This window comes from Lampris incognitus, chromosome 3 (assembly GCF_029633865.1).
Source record: "Lampris incognitus isolate fLamInc1 chromosome 3, fLamInc1.hap2, whole genome shotgun sequence".
Classification (NCBI taxonomy): Eukaryota; Metazoa; Chordata; class Actinopteri; order Lampriformes; family Lampridae; genus Lampris; species Lampris incognitus.
Genome location: NC_079213.1, coordinates 115,361,899 through 115,377,473, shown reverse-complemented (window position 1 = coordinate 115,377,473; position 15,575 = coordinate 115,361,899). Strand labels below are relative to the sequence as shown.

Sequence of the window (15,575 nt, the reverse complement as noted above, 5' to 3'; positions counted from 1 at the left end):
GCCACGCCCCCTTTGCTTTGCCAAACTGAAGACTGATGTCCAGCCTTCATTCAGTCTGAGGAGTCACTCTGAGAGGAGCTCTGTGTCTCTCTCTCTCTCTCTCTCTCTCTCTCAAACACACACACACACACGCACATAAACACACACACCTCCAGCTTGACTCCCGCAGCAGGACTTTACTCCTCACACATCTTCATCATGACGAGCTCCAAGTCATCACAGACCATCGTCATCGCGCTCCTGTCGCTCTGGTCCATCGTCTCCCTCATCGTCATTGTGGTGTGGGCCACTTCCCCCACCATGAAGAGTGCCTCCCAGTGCCAAGCGGAGCTGCAGGAGGTGACGGAGAAGCTGGAGGGGGCTAAGGTGGTGTGGAGCAAGAACAAGGTGGCGCTGGAGGAGATGGTGGAGGAGGGCCGGGAGAACGTCACCCAGAAACAGGAGGAGGTGCAGCGGCTCCTGCAGCGCATGGATGCCATCAACGTCTCCCTGGATGCCTGCCGACAGGAAAATGTGAGTGTTTGTTTCACCTCCTCTAACTCCCCCCTCCCCAGGGAGACACAATGCTCCCTCACCTCCATCTTCCTCCCACAACCCTCTGTCTCCCTCACTCCCCCCCCCCCCTCTCTTCTTCTAAGGCTTGGCAAACCTCTTTGGGGTCATCAGGGGCAACTCTGGTCTGTGGGGGTCAAAGTGTGTCAGTAGTGTCTGGTGTTGTACGGGACAAGGCGGTGTTGTGTTGGTGTGTAGAACGTTCAGGCTCCTCAACGCCGCCCACGTCTCCCCGAGAGCAGGTCACCAGGAGCCACCAGGAACCGAAACACGGAACAGGGGGGGGGGTGTCTGTGTGTGGGTGTGTGTGTGTCTGTGTGTGTGTGTGTGTGGTTGTGTGTGTGTGTGTGTGTGTGTGTGTGTGTGTGTGTGTGTGTGTGTGTGCGTGTGTGTGCGTGCTGGGTCAGGTTGACAGATACATGTGAAGAGACAACCTGTTCCCCACCTCCAGACACGAGAGCCTTGAGGAGAGAAGGTGGAAGTTCGGGGTTCGGGCTGAGGGAACTTCCCGGAAGAGGAACTGCTGCTCTTGCTACTCTTTCACTTCAGCAGTCACACGCGACTTGACGAGTTCCGTTACTCCAGTACAAGATCAAGTACTGAGGAAGACCAGGACTCGACCCCCAGTACAAGATCAAGTACTGAGGAAGACCAGGACTCGAGCCTCCAGTACAAGCCAAGTACTGAGGAAGACCAGAACTCGAGCCTCCAATACAAGACCAAGTACTGAGGAAGAACAGGACTCGAGCCTCCAATACAAGACCAAGTACTGAGGAAGAACAGGACTCGAGCCTCCAGTACAAGCCAAGTACTGAGGAAGACCAGAACTCGAGCCTCCAGTACAAGCCAAGTACTGAGGAAGACCAGAACTCGAGCCTCCAGTACAAGACCAAGTACTGAGGAAGAACAGGACTCGAGCCTCCAATACAAGACCAAGTACTGAGGAAGAACAGGACTCGAGCCTCCAATACAAGCCAAGTACTGAGGAAGAACAGGACTCGAGCCTCCAATACAAGACCAAGTACTGAGGAAGAACAGGACTCGAGCCTCCAGTACAAGCCAAGTACTGAGGAAGACCAGAACTCGAGCCTCCAGTACAAGCCAAGTACTGAGGAAGACCAGAACTCGAGCCTCCAATACAAGACCAAGTACTGAGGAAGAACAGGACTCGAGCCTCCAATACAAGACCAAGTACTGAGGAAGAACAGGACTCGAGCCTCCAATACAAGCCAAGTACTGAGGAAGAACAGGACTCGAGCCTCCAATACAAGACCAAGTACTGAGGAAGACCAGAACTCGAGCCTCCAGTACAAGACCAAGTACTGAGGAAGAACAGGACTCGAGCCTCCAATACAAGACCAAGTACTGAGGAAGAACAGGACTCGAGCCTCCAATACAAGACCAAGTACTGAGGAAGAACAGGACTCGAGCCTCCAATACAAGACCAAGTACTGAGGAAGAACAGGACTCGAGCCTCCAATACAAGACCAAGTACTGAGGAAGAACAGGACTCAAGCCTCCAATACAAGCCAAGTACTGAGGAAGAACAGGACTCGAGCCAGAGTCATTTAGTGTCCTAGTGAAAAAGTACTGGAATAAATACTTTGTGAGGTAATTTTGTTCTTTTCATGTGTACAAATGAAAACTAGGAAATGTTCTTTAGTTGACAGCCCACATGACTAGAAACCACCTGGACCACCACCACCACCACCTGTTCACACTGGTCCTGCTCTCACACATGTTCTCACCGTGAGTCAGCCACAGTACCAGGACTTCATGGTCCTGTTACCTGTACCGTCCCAGGGAAAACTTTACTCAGTACTGCACCGGCAGTAGTGGAACAGGCGGTGTGTCTGACAAGTCTCTTTCCAGCCAGACTTGAAGTGTGATGGTCCAGATCCTCCAGAACCTCTTCTGCTGCAGCTACACTACAACTACACTACACTAAAACGTAACTACAGCTAAACTACAGCTAAACTACAGCTAAACTACACTACAAGTAAAGCTACAAGTAAAGCTACAACTAGAAGTCAAGTTAAAACTAAAGCTAAGAGTAAAGTACAGCTAAACTGCAGCTAAAGCTGAGAATAAACCAAAAGTGGAGTGTGTGTTGAGACGGAGGAATGTCCTCATGGCCCCGGCCTGTTTTTAATCACTGCCTCACAAACGAGATAGACGGAGAGGAAGGTGGCCTTAAAGAGGAAGAGCAGATTAACGCGTCAGTGTTGTGAAGCTCCAACATGTCGGATGTGTGGCAGAAGATCCACCACCTCTGAGACACCACCAGAGGAACTACAACCTGATCTGATGTGTAGACAGGAAGTTCTCATACAACCAGCTCGAGTTACCACTGTCTTCATGTTATTACTGTCTTCATGTTATTACTGTCTTCATGTTACCACTATCTTCATGTTATTACTGTCTTCATGTTACTACTGTCTTCATGCTATTACTATCTTCATGTTATTACTATCTTCATGTTATTACCATCTTCATGTTATTACTATCTTCATGTTATTACTGTCTTCATGTTATTACTGTCTTCATGTTACCACTATCTTCATGTTATTACTGTCTTCATGTTACTACTGTCTTCATGCTATTACTATCTTCATGTTATTACTATCTTCATGTTATTACCATCTTCATGTTATTACCATCTTCATGTTATTACTATCTTCATGTTATTACTGTCTTCATGTTATTACTGTCTTCATGTTACCACTATCTTCATGTTATTACTGTCTTCATGTTACTACCGTCTTCATGTTATTACCATCTTCATGTTATTACTATCTTCATGTTATTACTATCTTCATGTTACTACTATCTTCATGCTATTACTATCTTCATGTTATTACTATCTTCATGTTATTACTATCTTCATGTTACTACTATCTTCATGTTACTACTGTCTTCATGTTATTACTATCGTCATGTTACTACTATCTTCATGTTACTATTATCTTCATGTTACTATTATCTTCATGTTATTACTATCTTCATGTTACTACAATCTTCATGTTACTATTATCTTCATGTTACTATTATCTTCATGCTATTACTATCTTCATGTTACTATTATCTTCATGTTACTACCATCTTCATGTTACTATTATATTCATGTTATTACTATCTTCATGTTACTATTATCTTCATGTTATTACTATCTTCATGTTATTACTATCTTCATGTTACTATTATCTTCATGTTACTAATATCTTCATGTTATTATTATCTTCATGTTACTACTGTCTTCATGTTACTACTGTGTTCATGTTATTACTATCTTCATGTTACTACTGTCTTCATGTTATTAATATCTTCATGTTACTACTATCTTCATGTTACTACTGTCTTCATGTTACTACTAGCTTCATGTTATTATTATCTTCATGTTACTACTGTCTTCATGTTACTACTGTGTTCATGTTATTACTATCTTCATGTTACTATTATCTTCATGTTATTACTATCTTCATGTTATTACTATCTTCATGTTACTATTATCTTCATGTTACTACCATCTTCATGTTACTATTATATTCATGCTATTACTATCTTCATGTTATTACTGTCTTCATGTTACCACTATCTTCATGTTATTACTGTCTTCATGTTACTACCGTCTTCATGTTATTACCATCTTCATGTTATTACTATCTTCATGTTATTACTATCTTCATGTTACTACTATCTTCATGCTATTACTATCTTCATGTTATTACTATGTTCATGTTATTACTATCTTCATGTTACTACTATCTTCATGTTACTACTGTCTTCATGTTATTACTATCGTCATGTTACTACTATCTTCATGTTACTATTATCTTCATGTTACTATTATCTTCATGTTATTACTATCTTCATGTTACTACAATCTTCATGTTACTATTATCTTCATGTTACTATTATCTTCATGCTATTACTATCTTCATGTTACTATTATCTTCATGTTACTACCATCTTCATGTTACTATTATATTCATGTTATTACTATCTTCATGTTACTATTATCTTCATGTTATTACTATCTTCATGTTATTACTATCTTCATGTTACTATTATCTTCATGTTACTACCATCTTCATGTTACTATTATATTCATGTTATTACTATCTTCATGTTACTACCATCTTCATGTTACTATTATATTCATGTTACTACTATCTTCATGTTACTATTATCTTCATGTTACTACTATCTTCATGTTATTACTATCTTCATGTTACTATTATCTTCATGTTACTACCATCTTCATGTTATTACTATCTTCATGTTACTATTATCTTCATGTTACTACCATCTTCATGTTACTATTATATTCATGTTATTACTATCTTCATGTTACTATTATCTTCATGTTACTACTATCTTCATGTTCCTATTATCTTCATGTTATTACTATCTTCATGTTACTACTATCTTCATGTTATTACTATCTTCATGTTACTACTGTCTTCATGTTATTAATATCTTCATGTTACTACTATCTTCATGTTACTACTGTCTTCATGTTACTACTAGCTTCATGTTATTATTATCTTCATGTTACTACTGTCTTCATGTTACTACTGTGTTCATGTTATTACTATCTTCATGTTACTACTATCTTCATGTTACTAATATCTTCATGTTATTATTATCTTCATGTTACTACTGTCTTCATGTTACTACTGTGTTCATGTTATTACTATCTTCATGTTACTACTATCTTCATGTTACTACTGTCTTCATGTTACTACTATCTTCATGTTACTACTGTGTTCATGTTATTACTATCTTCATGTTACTACAGTCTTTATGTTATTACTATCTTCATGTTACTACTATATTCACGTTATTACTGTCTTCATATTACTACTATCTTCACGTTATTAATATCTTCATGTTACTACTATCTTCATGCTACTACTATCTTCATGTTACTACTATCTTCATGTTATTACTATCTTCATATTACTACTATCTTCACGTTATTAATATCTTCATGTTACTACTATCTTCATGCTACTACTATCTTCATGTTACTACTGTCTTCATGTTATTACTGTCTTTATGTTACTATCTTCATGTTACTACCGTCTTCATGTTATTACTGTCTTCATGTTACTATCTTCACGTTATTACTATGTTCATGTTATTACATTGTTATTACTATGTTCATGTTATTACTATTGTGAACTTCACATTTATTGATTGATCACTTTACATGACAGCATGATCGTTATAAAGTTCCTGTTGGTTCATTAGTGATTAGAAACACTGATACACATGGTACACTGACAACAGTACCTCTAAAAGTACTGACATAGTACCACAGTACATACTGATACACATGGTACACTGACAACAGTACCTCTAACAGTACTGACATAGTACCATAGTACACACTGATACACATGGTACACAGAGAGCAGTACCTCTAACAGTACTGACATAGTGCCACAGTACACACTGATACACATGGTACACAGAGAGCAGTACGTGTAACAGTACTGACACAGTGCCAGAGTACACACTGATACACATGGTACACAGAGAGCAGTACGTGTAACAGTACTGACACAGTGCCAGAGTACACACTGATACACATGGTACACAGAGAGCAGTACGTGTAACAGTACTGACACAGTGCCACAGTACACACTGATACACATGGTACACAGAGAGCAGTACGTGTAACAGTACTGACACAGTGCCAGAGTACACACTGATACACATGGTACACAGAGAGCAGTACGTGTAACAGTACTGACATAGTGCCACAGTACACACTGATACACATGGTACACAGAGAGCAGTACGTGTAACAGTACTGACATAGTGCCACAGTACACACTGATACACATGGTACACAGAGAGCAGTACGTGTAACAGTACTGACACAGTGCCAGAGTACACACTGATACACATGGTACACAGAGAGCAGTACGTGTAACAGTACTGACACAGTGCCAGAGTACACACTGATACACATGGTACACAGAGAGCAGTACGTGTAACAGTACTGACACAGTGCCACAGTACACACTGATACACATGGTACACAGAGAGCAGTACGTGTAACAGTACTGACACAGTGCCAGAGTACACACTGATACACATGGTACACAGAGAGCAGTACGTGTAACAGTACTGACACAGTGCCAGAGTACACACTGATACACATGGTACACAGAGAGCAGTACGTGTAACAGTACTGACACAGTGCCAGAGTACACACTGATACACATGGTACACAGAGAGCAGTACGTGTAACAGTACTGACACAGTGCCAGAGTACACGGTGATACACATGGTACACAGAGAGCAGTACCTGTAACAGTACTGACACAGTGCCACAGTACACACTGATACACATGGTACACAGAGAGCAGTACCTGTAACAGTACTGACACAGTGCCAGAGTACACGGTGTGTAACTGCCCTATTGTCCACATGGTTCTCCTGCAGGTTCTCCTCAGTAGGAACATCAGTGACCTGGAGCAGCAGATTGAGGAGCACAGGGACATGGAGGCGAACCTCACAGCCCAGATTTCCCTCTACCAAGGTAGGAAAATATTCCTCAGGCCCGGCTCAGCGCCCGGCCATGAAAGGAGCATTTTCTCCTCTGCTGTATTCTTAGCTGCATTTTCCCCTGTAACCATAGCGACCATGAGTCAGAGTAAATAAATAAATGTGATTGGTTGGTTGCTGCCCCTGCAGACGGAGTTGCTGCTGGCTGGTTTGTTCAGAGATGAGTGATGAAGGCTGAGACTTTTAAGAGCCACTTGTTTATCTTCCTCATCTTCGCCACAGCATTAGAGCGGCGGAGGCCTCTCCAGCCCGCCTGCTGGGACCATCCCAGCGGCGGGTGGGTGGGTGGGTTAGGAGGCTGCCCGGGGAGAGCCGAGCCGAGCCGAGCCGAGCCGAGCCGAGCCGAGCCGAGAGCCTCGCAGCTGATGGAGGCATTCCCACTGCGCTGACCACCCAGTGACGAGACTTTATAAGGGCAAAAGCCCGTCCACCGAGCTTTATGAAATGATGACAGATCATCTGAAAACAATTCTGTCAGCCCCCCAACAGGAAGCAGAATTCTTAAGGAAAAGCGTTTTGCAAAGGAGGACTTCCTGTCCTGGACCTGTCGGGGGAAGTGATGAATTCCTGTATAAAGTTGATAGGAAAAAGGCTTTGTGTGAGCGGGGAGCTGCCCCGCTGGATAAGGATCGGCCCCTCCCCTGTCAAGCCTTAATGTGCTAGAATGGAAGAAGTAAGTCTTTCGGAGCGCTGCACAGACTGGGAAAAGTAAACCAGGGTAGGTGAAACCCCTCGCCGGGCCGGGCCGGGCCGGCCTGCCAACTCCGAAAATAGTTTCCTTGAGGACACAGAGTTCAGTACACGGGGCGTTTTGATAAGTCGTGCCACAGCTGGATATGACCTTATAAGGAAATGCCATAGTCCGCCGAATCCCTCATATTCAAATAGATGAATCACGTCAATCAAGACCCCCACCACAAACCACGGAGTAGATCTCAGAGCATCCTGTAGGACACCCGACCAGCCCCTCGGCCACACCCGGGGAGCCCCGGGCTGTGTGTAGGGTTTGTGTATGTGTTTGCGTGGGCAGGTTTTGTGGGTGTGTGAGCAGGTTTCCTGTTTGTGTTCAGCTTTTGTGCGTGTGCATTTAGACAATTGCATGTTCTGTCATGACTGTCTGTCAGCTCTTAAAGGGATGTTGGGCGGTTGTGTTCTGATGCAGACCAGCTGGAGACCCTGCATATGAACCTGACCCAGGCCTTCAACCAGACGGCCTCGTGTTTCTACCAGAGCAGTGCGGCGGTGAGCCAGCTGATGGAGGCCCAGAAGCTGACCAAGAGCTGCCACAGCAGCAGGCAGCAGCTGGAGAAGAAGCTGTGAGTCCTCAGCAGTCGCCAAGCAGCAGCGTCTGGTGGCCACACGGCGCTGTGTGTACTAACTTCTCTCTGTGTGGACTTGCAGGCTGACGTGTAATAAGGCTGATCCCCAAACCCATCAGCAGACCACCAAAAATGCCGCCAATGCCATCACTAGCTTTCTACCACTGGTGGGCGCTGTCTGCTGCAGCCTGCGTCTCCTTACCTGTGAGTATACTGGGGCAATACCGGGAATATCAGGAAAGGGATTTCACATGATATGGATATGCTTCCACGTGGAAAAATACCATGTTTAGGAATCCAGCTGAGGTGTTTGGGACAGTAAAGTTTAATATCAAACCAAAACCACTTTTCAGATAATACTCCCTGGAATATTTCACAACTCATTTTTGAGAAATTTTGGGAAACAGATTCTCACTGACATTAATTTAGGCAACAGATCTGTGAATCAGGACATGAAAAGATCTGAACTTCATCCTGATACCGCTGAACGATGACACATTATAATACTGTAGCGAATTCAGGGGGCAACTGGGAACCGAACCCGGGTTGCCCGTCCCATGTGCGACTGCACTAACCAGTCAACTAAAGGGTCCTTAGTCAACTGAAGGGTCAGACCCTTCAGTCGAATCAAGGGTCTGACCCTTCAGTCGAATCAAGGGTCTGACCCTTCAGTCGAATCAAGGGTCTGACCCTTCAGTCGAATCAAGGGTCTGACCCTTCAGTCGACTTTAGTTGACTAACCTGTCAACTAACATGAGATATTTAACATGAGATATTTAACATGAGATATTTAATATGAGATGTTTAACATGAGATGTTTAGCACGAGATATTTAACATGAGATATTTAACATGAGATATTTAACATGAGATATTTAATATGAGATATTTAATATGAGATGTTTAACATGAGATGTTTAACATAAGATATTTAATATGAGATGTTTAATGAGATATTTAGCATGAGACGTTTAATATGAGATGTTTGAGATATTTAACATGAGGTGTTTAATATGAGATATTTAGCATGAGATATTTGAGATATTTAACATGAGATATTTAGCATGAGGTGTTTAATATGAGATATTTAATATGAGATGTTTAACATGAGATATTTAACATGAGATATTTAATGTGAGATGTTTAACATGAGATATTTAATATGAGCTGTTTAACATGATATATTTAATGTGAGATATTTAATATGAGATATTTAACATGAGATATTTAATATGAGATGTTTAATGAGATATTTAGCATGAGACGTTTAATATGAGATGTTTGAGATATTTAACATGAGATATTTAATATGAGATGTTTAACATGAGATGTTTAATATGAGCTATTTAGCATGAGATATTTAACATGAGATATTTAGCATGAGGTGTTTAACATGAGCTGTTTAGCATGAGGTGTTTAACATGAGATATTTAGCATGAGGTGTTTAACATGAGATATTTAGCATGAGATGTTTAACATGAGATATTTAGCATGAGGTGTTTAACATGAGATATTTAGCATGAGGTGTTTAACATGAGATATTTAACATGAGATATTTAATATGAGATGTTTAACATGAGATGTTTAATATGAGCTATTTAGCATGAGATATTTAACATGAGATATTTAGCATGAGGTGTTTAACATGAGCTGTTTAGCATGAGGTGTTTAACATGAGATATTTAGCATGAGGTGTTTAACATGAGATATTTAGCATGAGATGTTTAACATGAGATATTTAGCATGAGGTGTTTAACATGAGATATTTAGCATGAGGTGTTTAACATGAGATATTTAGCACGAGATATTTAACATGAGATATTTAACATGAGATATTTAGCACGAGATATTTAACATGAGATATTTAATATGAGATGTTTAACATGAGATGTTTAGCACGAGATATTTAACATGAGATATTTAACATGAGATATTTAACATGAGATATTTAATATGAGATATTTAATATGAGATGTTTAACATGAGATGTTTAACATAAGATATTTAATATGAGATGTTTAATGAGATATTTAGCATGAGACGTTTAATATGAGATGTTTGAGATATTTAACATGAGGTGTTTAATATGAGATATTTAGCATGAGATATTTGAGATATTTAACATGAGATATTTAGCATGAGGTGTTTAATATGAGATATTTAATATGAGATGTTTAACATGAGATATTTAACATGAGATATTTAATGTGAGATGTTTAACATGAGATATTTAATATGAGCTGTTTAACATGATATATTTAATGTGAGATATTTAATATGAGATATTTAACATGAGATATTTAATATGAGATGTTTAATGAGATATTTAGCATGAGACGTTTAATATGAGATGTTTGAGATATTTAACATGAGATATTTAATATGAGATGTTTAACATGAGATGTTTAATATGAGCTATTTAGCATGAGATATTTAACATGAGATATTTAGCATGAGGTGTTTAACATGAGCTGTTTAGCATGAGGTGTTTAACATGAGATATTTAGCATGAGGTGTTTAACATGAGCTGTTTAGCATGAGGTGTTTAACATGAGATATTTAGCATGAGGTGTTTAACATGAGATATTTAGCATGAGGTGTTTAACATGAGATATTTAGCATGAGGTGTTTAACATGAGATATTTAACATGAGATATTTAATATGAGATGTTTAACATGAGATGTTTAATATGAGCTATTTAGCATGAGATATTTAACATGAGATATTTAGCATGAGGTGTTTAGCATGAGGTGTTTAACATGAGATATTTAGCATGAGGTGTTTAACATGAGCTGTTTAGCATGAGGTGTTTAACATGAGATATTTAGCATGAGGTGTTTAACATGAGATATTTAGCATGAGGTGTTTAACATGAGATATTTAGCATGAGGTGTTTAACATGAGATATTTAACATGAGATATTTAATATGAGATGTTTAACATGAGATGTTTAATATGAGCTATTTAGCATGAGATATTTAACATGAGATATTTAGCATGAGGTGTTTAACATGAGCTGTTTAGCATGAGGTGTTTAACATGAGATATTTAGCATGAGGTGTTTAACATGAGATATTTAGCATGAGGTGTTTAACATGAAATATTTAGCATGAGGTGTTTAACATGAGATATTTAACATGAGATATTTAATATGAGATGTTTAACATGAGATGTTTAATATGAGCTATTTAGCATGAGATATTTAACATGAGATATTTAGCATGAGGTGTTTAACATGAGCTGTTTAGCATGAGGTGTTTAACATGAGATATTTAGCATGAGGTGTTTAACATGAGCTGTTTAGCATGAGGTGTTTAACATGAGATATTTAGCATGAGGTGTTTAACATGAGATATTTAGCATGAGATGTGACCTCCGCTGTGTTCAGTCTACAGGCTGGTGTCACAGACAGTGTGAAGCATTAAGTCTCCATACCGAGGATTTAGGCATCCAGCATGCTGCATGTTCATGCTGACATTATCAATATTGTTAATGTTATTAACATTCATGCCAACATTAATACATGTTGATATACGTAGTTAAAGTTGAGATGAATGTTCTGATTCTGAGGAGGGTCTCCTCTGTGCAGGAACATGGCTGCTGTTGGGGTCCGAGGCTTCGTGGGAATCACCGTTTTTCAGGACAAACAGGAGAACCTTGAACCAGATGGACAATAAGACTACTGTACATTCATCTTGTCCACAGACACATGATGGGAGAACTTTTATTTGAAACTTGTTTTATTTGTGTAGCAGGAAATTTACTTTGACATAAAAGATGGGCAGGTATTTTTTACTTTTAAAAACGATTTCAGCCTTTTTTTGCCTGTGTTTTTCTAAAGCTTAAGAAAAAGCCGGCACTGTTGTGGTGAAGCTAAACAATGTGCTTCCTGTTCAGCGCTGCTGGACCACAATGAGCATCAGCTCCTTACACCACCTTACACCACCTGACAGCAGGCAGAATAACGTCGCCAACACCTTAACGGTGTAGTTCAGCTCTTACGAGGCGTGAGGGTGCTGCACGGAGATGTACGGAGAGAACACAAACACACACAGGGCTCACAATATGAGGGCAGACCAACAGAGGCCAGGTCAGATAGGCTTCGATCAAACATCTTCATTAAACCAAAGAAAGGAGGAGCAGCTTTCCTCCTCCCCCCTTCAGGTCCAAACAGGCCTGTCAGGCGTGGTGTTTGGGAGGAGGACTCCTCCTCTCCCTGTGGAGAAACCAGAACCAGCACAGAACATCTCACATCTGGTTTATGTGGTGATTCCTCATATGCTCGTCAGTATTCTCCTCTTTCATTTCAGACACACATTACTCTAGATGGTGTAGAGCACCGACACGTTTCCAACGACTCACTGTGCGAACGAGCTGCGAGGCCGACCGAACAAGGTGACAAATCACCACCATCCCGATAAACCAGACAGATTCATCCAGATAGATCAGAACTGCCTGAAGGACACTGAATTCTTGTACAGCAGATTTTGGTTTTAAAAGTGTTGATCTTCAGACAAACCAAGAGCAGTGTCATCTGCTCAACAAGGGAAGAGGAGACAGCGCGCCCAACTGGTCATTATACGTTACTGAGTCTGGACCGACACAAGAAAACCAACCCGAACAAATCCACTTTATCCCTTTCAACTTAAAAACACAAACTCTGACTGTTTTGCTCGGCTTCATTGAATTAAAAAGAGTTCTACTTACCAGCTGATCACTTTCCCTTTAAAGATCCCAACCAAAGGTTTTCAGTAAAATCCCAATGATTGTGTTACTGTGTGAAAAGATTTCATGTTAAAATGTAATGTCACTCTGCTTTAGTTATGAAATGCTTTGAAAAAGATCAGAAAACTGATGGACACAAATTAAAATCCAAAATTATCCAGCTTCTCTCAGATAAACAATAATTGTATATACATTAAATACATTTTTTCATATGATTCATGAAGAGATATTTTTAAGATCATCAAATTCTCTCAGAAAAGTATCAAGTTATGATACATGGCTTAAAGATGAATGGGCATGTTGGTGAAGGGAACAGAGGTGATGAGGAGGTGATGGGAAGGTATGGAGTCAAGGAGAGGAATGTGGAAGGACAGATGGTGGTGGATGTTGTGAAAAGGATGGAAATGGCTGTGGTGAATACATATTTCAAGAAGAGGGAGGAACACAGGGTGACGTACAAGAGTGGAGGGAAGTGCACACAGGTGGACTATATCTTATGTAGGAGGCGCCATCTAAAAGGGATTGGAGACTGCAAGGTGGTGACAGGGGAGAACGTAGCTAGGCAGCATCAGATAGTGGTCTGTGGGATGACTTTGGAGACCAAGAAGAGGAAGAGAGTGAAGACACAGCCGAAGATCAAATGGTGGAAGTTGAAGAAGGAAGACTGTTGTGTGGAGTTCAGGCAGGAGTTAAGACAGGCACTGGGTGGTAGTGAAGAGTTGCCAGGTGGCTGGACAACCACTGCAGAAATAGTGAGGGAGACAGCTAGGAAGGTACTTGGTGTGTCATCAGGACAGAGGAAGGAAGACAAGGAGACTTGGTGGTGGAATGAGGAAGTACAGCAAAGTATACAGAGGAAAAGGTTGACAAAGAAGAAGTGGGATAGTAAGAGAGATGAAGAAAGTAGACAGGAGTACAAGGAGATGCAGCGTAAAGCAAAGAGAGAGGTGGCAAAGGCAAAGGAAAAGGTGTATGGTGAGTTGTATGACAGGTTAGACACTAAGGAAGGAGAAAAGGACTTGTACTGATTGGCTAGACAGAGGGACCGAGCTGGGGAGGATGTGCAGCAGGTTAGGGCGATCAAGGATAGAGATGGAAATGTGCTGACAAGTGAGGAGTGTGTGCTGAGAAGGAGGAAGGAGTAATTGAGGGGCTGATCAATGAAGAAAATGAGAGAGAGAGAAGGTTGGATGATGTGGGGATAGTGAATCAGGAAGTGCGGTGGATTAGCAAGGAGGAAGTGAGGGCAGCTATGAAGAGGATGAAGAGTGGAAAGGCAGTTGGTCCTGATGACATACCTGTGGAGGCATGGAGGTGTTTAGGAGAGATGGCAGTGGGTTTTTAACTAGATTGTTTAACACAATCTTGGAAAGTGAGAGGATGCCTGAGGAGTGGAGAAGAAGCATACTGGTACCGATTTTCAAGAACAAGGGTGATGTGCAGAACTGTAGCAACTACAGAGGTATAAAGTTGATCAGCCACAGCATGAAGATATGGGAAAGAGTAATAGAAGCTAGGTTAAGAGGAGGAGAGGTGGTGAGTAGTGAGCAGCAGTATGGTTTCATGCCATGAAAGAGCACCACAGATGTGATGTTTGCTCTGAGAATGTTGATTGAGAAGTATAGAGGAGGTCAGGAGGAGTTAGATTGTGTCTTTGTAGATTTAGAGAAAGCATACGACAGGATGCCGAGAGAGGAGGTGTGGTATTGTATGAGGAAGTGGCAGAGAAGTATGTAGGGGTGGTGCAGGATATGTATGAGGGAGGTGTAGCAGTGGTGAGGTGTGTGGTAGGAATGACAGATGGGTTCAAGGTGGAGGTGGGATTACATCAAGGATCGGCTCTGAGCCCTTTCTTGTTTGCAGTGGTGATGGACAGGTTGACGGACGAGATCAGGCAGGAGTCTCCATGGACGATGATGTTTGTGGATGACATTGTGATCTGTAGTGAGAGTAGGGAGCGGGTGGAGGAGAGCCTGGAGAGGTGGAGGTATGCACTGGAGAGAAGAGGGATGAAAGTCAGTAGGAGCAAGACAGAATACCTATGTGTGAATGAGAGGGAGGACAGTGGAATGGTGAGGATGCAAGGAGTGGAGGTGACGAAGGTGTATGAGTTTAAATACTTGGGGTCAACTGTCCAAAGTAACGGGGAGTGCAGGAGAGAGGTGGAGAAGAGAGTGCAGGCAGGGTGGAGTGGGTGGAGAAGAGTGTCAGGAGTGATGTGTGACAGAAGGGTACCAGCAAGAGTTAAAGGGAAGGTTTACAGGATGGTTGTGAGACCAGCTATGTTATATGGTTTGGAGAGAGTGGCACTGATGAAAAGACAGGAGGAGGAGCTGGAGGTGGTGGCAGAGATGAAGATGATAAGATTTTCACTGGGAGTGATGAAGAAGGACAGGA

At 41.3% G+C, this 15,575-nt stretch overlaps 1 protein-coding gene across 1 annotated transcript; it reads left to right on the top strand.

Annotated features, from left to right (window-relative positions):
* The first annotated feature begins 62 nt into the window (after positions 1–62).
* On the top strand, positions 63–13,338 carry si:ch211-1a19.3 (uncharacterized). Its single transcript, XM_056277255.1, has 5 exons — positions 63–513; positions 7,012–7,108; positions 8,297–8,450; positions 8,536–8,657; positions 12,043–13,338. Coding segments are annotated over exons 1-5 (690 nt in total). The 5' UTR covers positions 63–198; the 3' UTR covers positions 12,045–13,338.
* Positions 13,339–15,575: the final 2,237 nt, after the last annotated feature.

Bases quoted from the DNA above. Each gene is read 5' to 3' on its own strand.
- si:ch211-1a19.3 (XM_056277255.1), top strand. From the start codon at position 199: ATGACGAGCTCCAAGTCATCACAGACCATCGTCATCGCGCTCCTGTCG. The intron at 7,109-8,296 runs GTAGGAAAATAT...GTTCTGATGCAG, and splicing joins CCAGATTTCCCTCTACCAAG to ACCAGCTGGAGACCCTGCAT. The intron at 8,451-8,535 runs GTGAGTCCTCAG...GTGGACTTGCAG, and splicing joins CAGCAGCTGGAGAAGAAGCT to GCTGACGTGTAATAAGGCTG.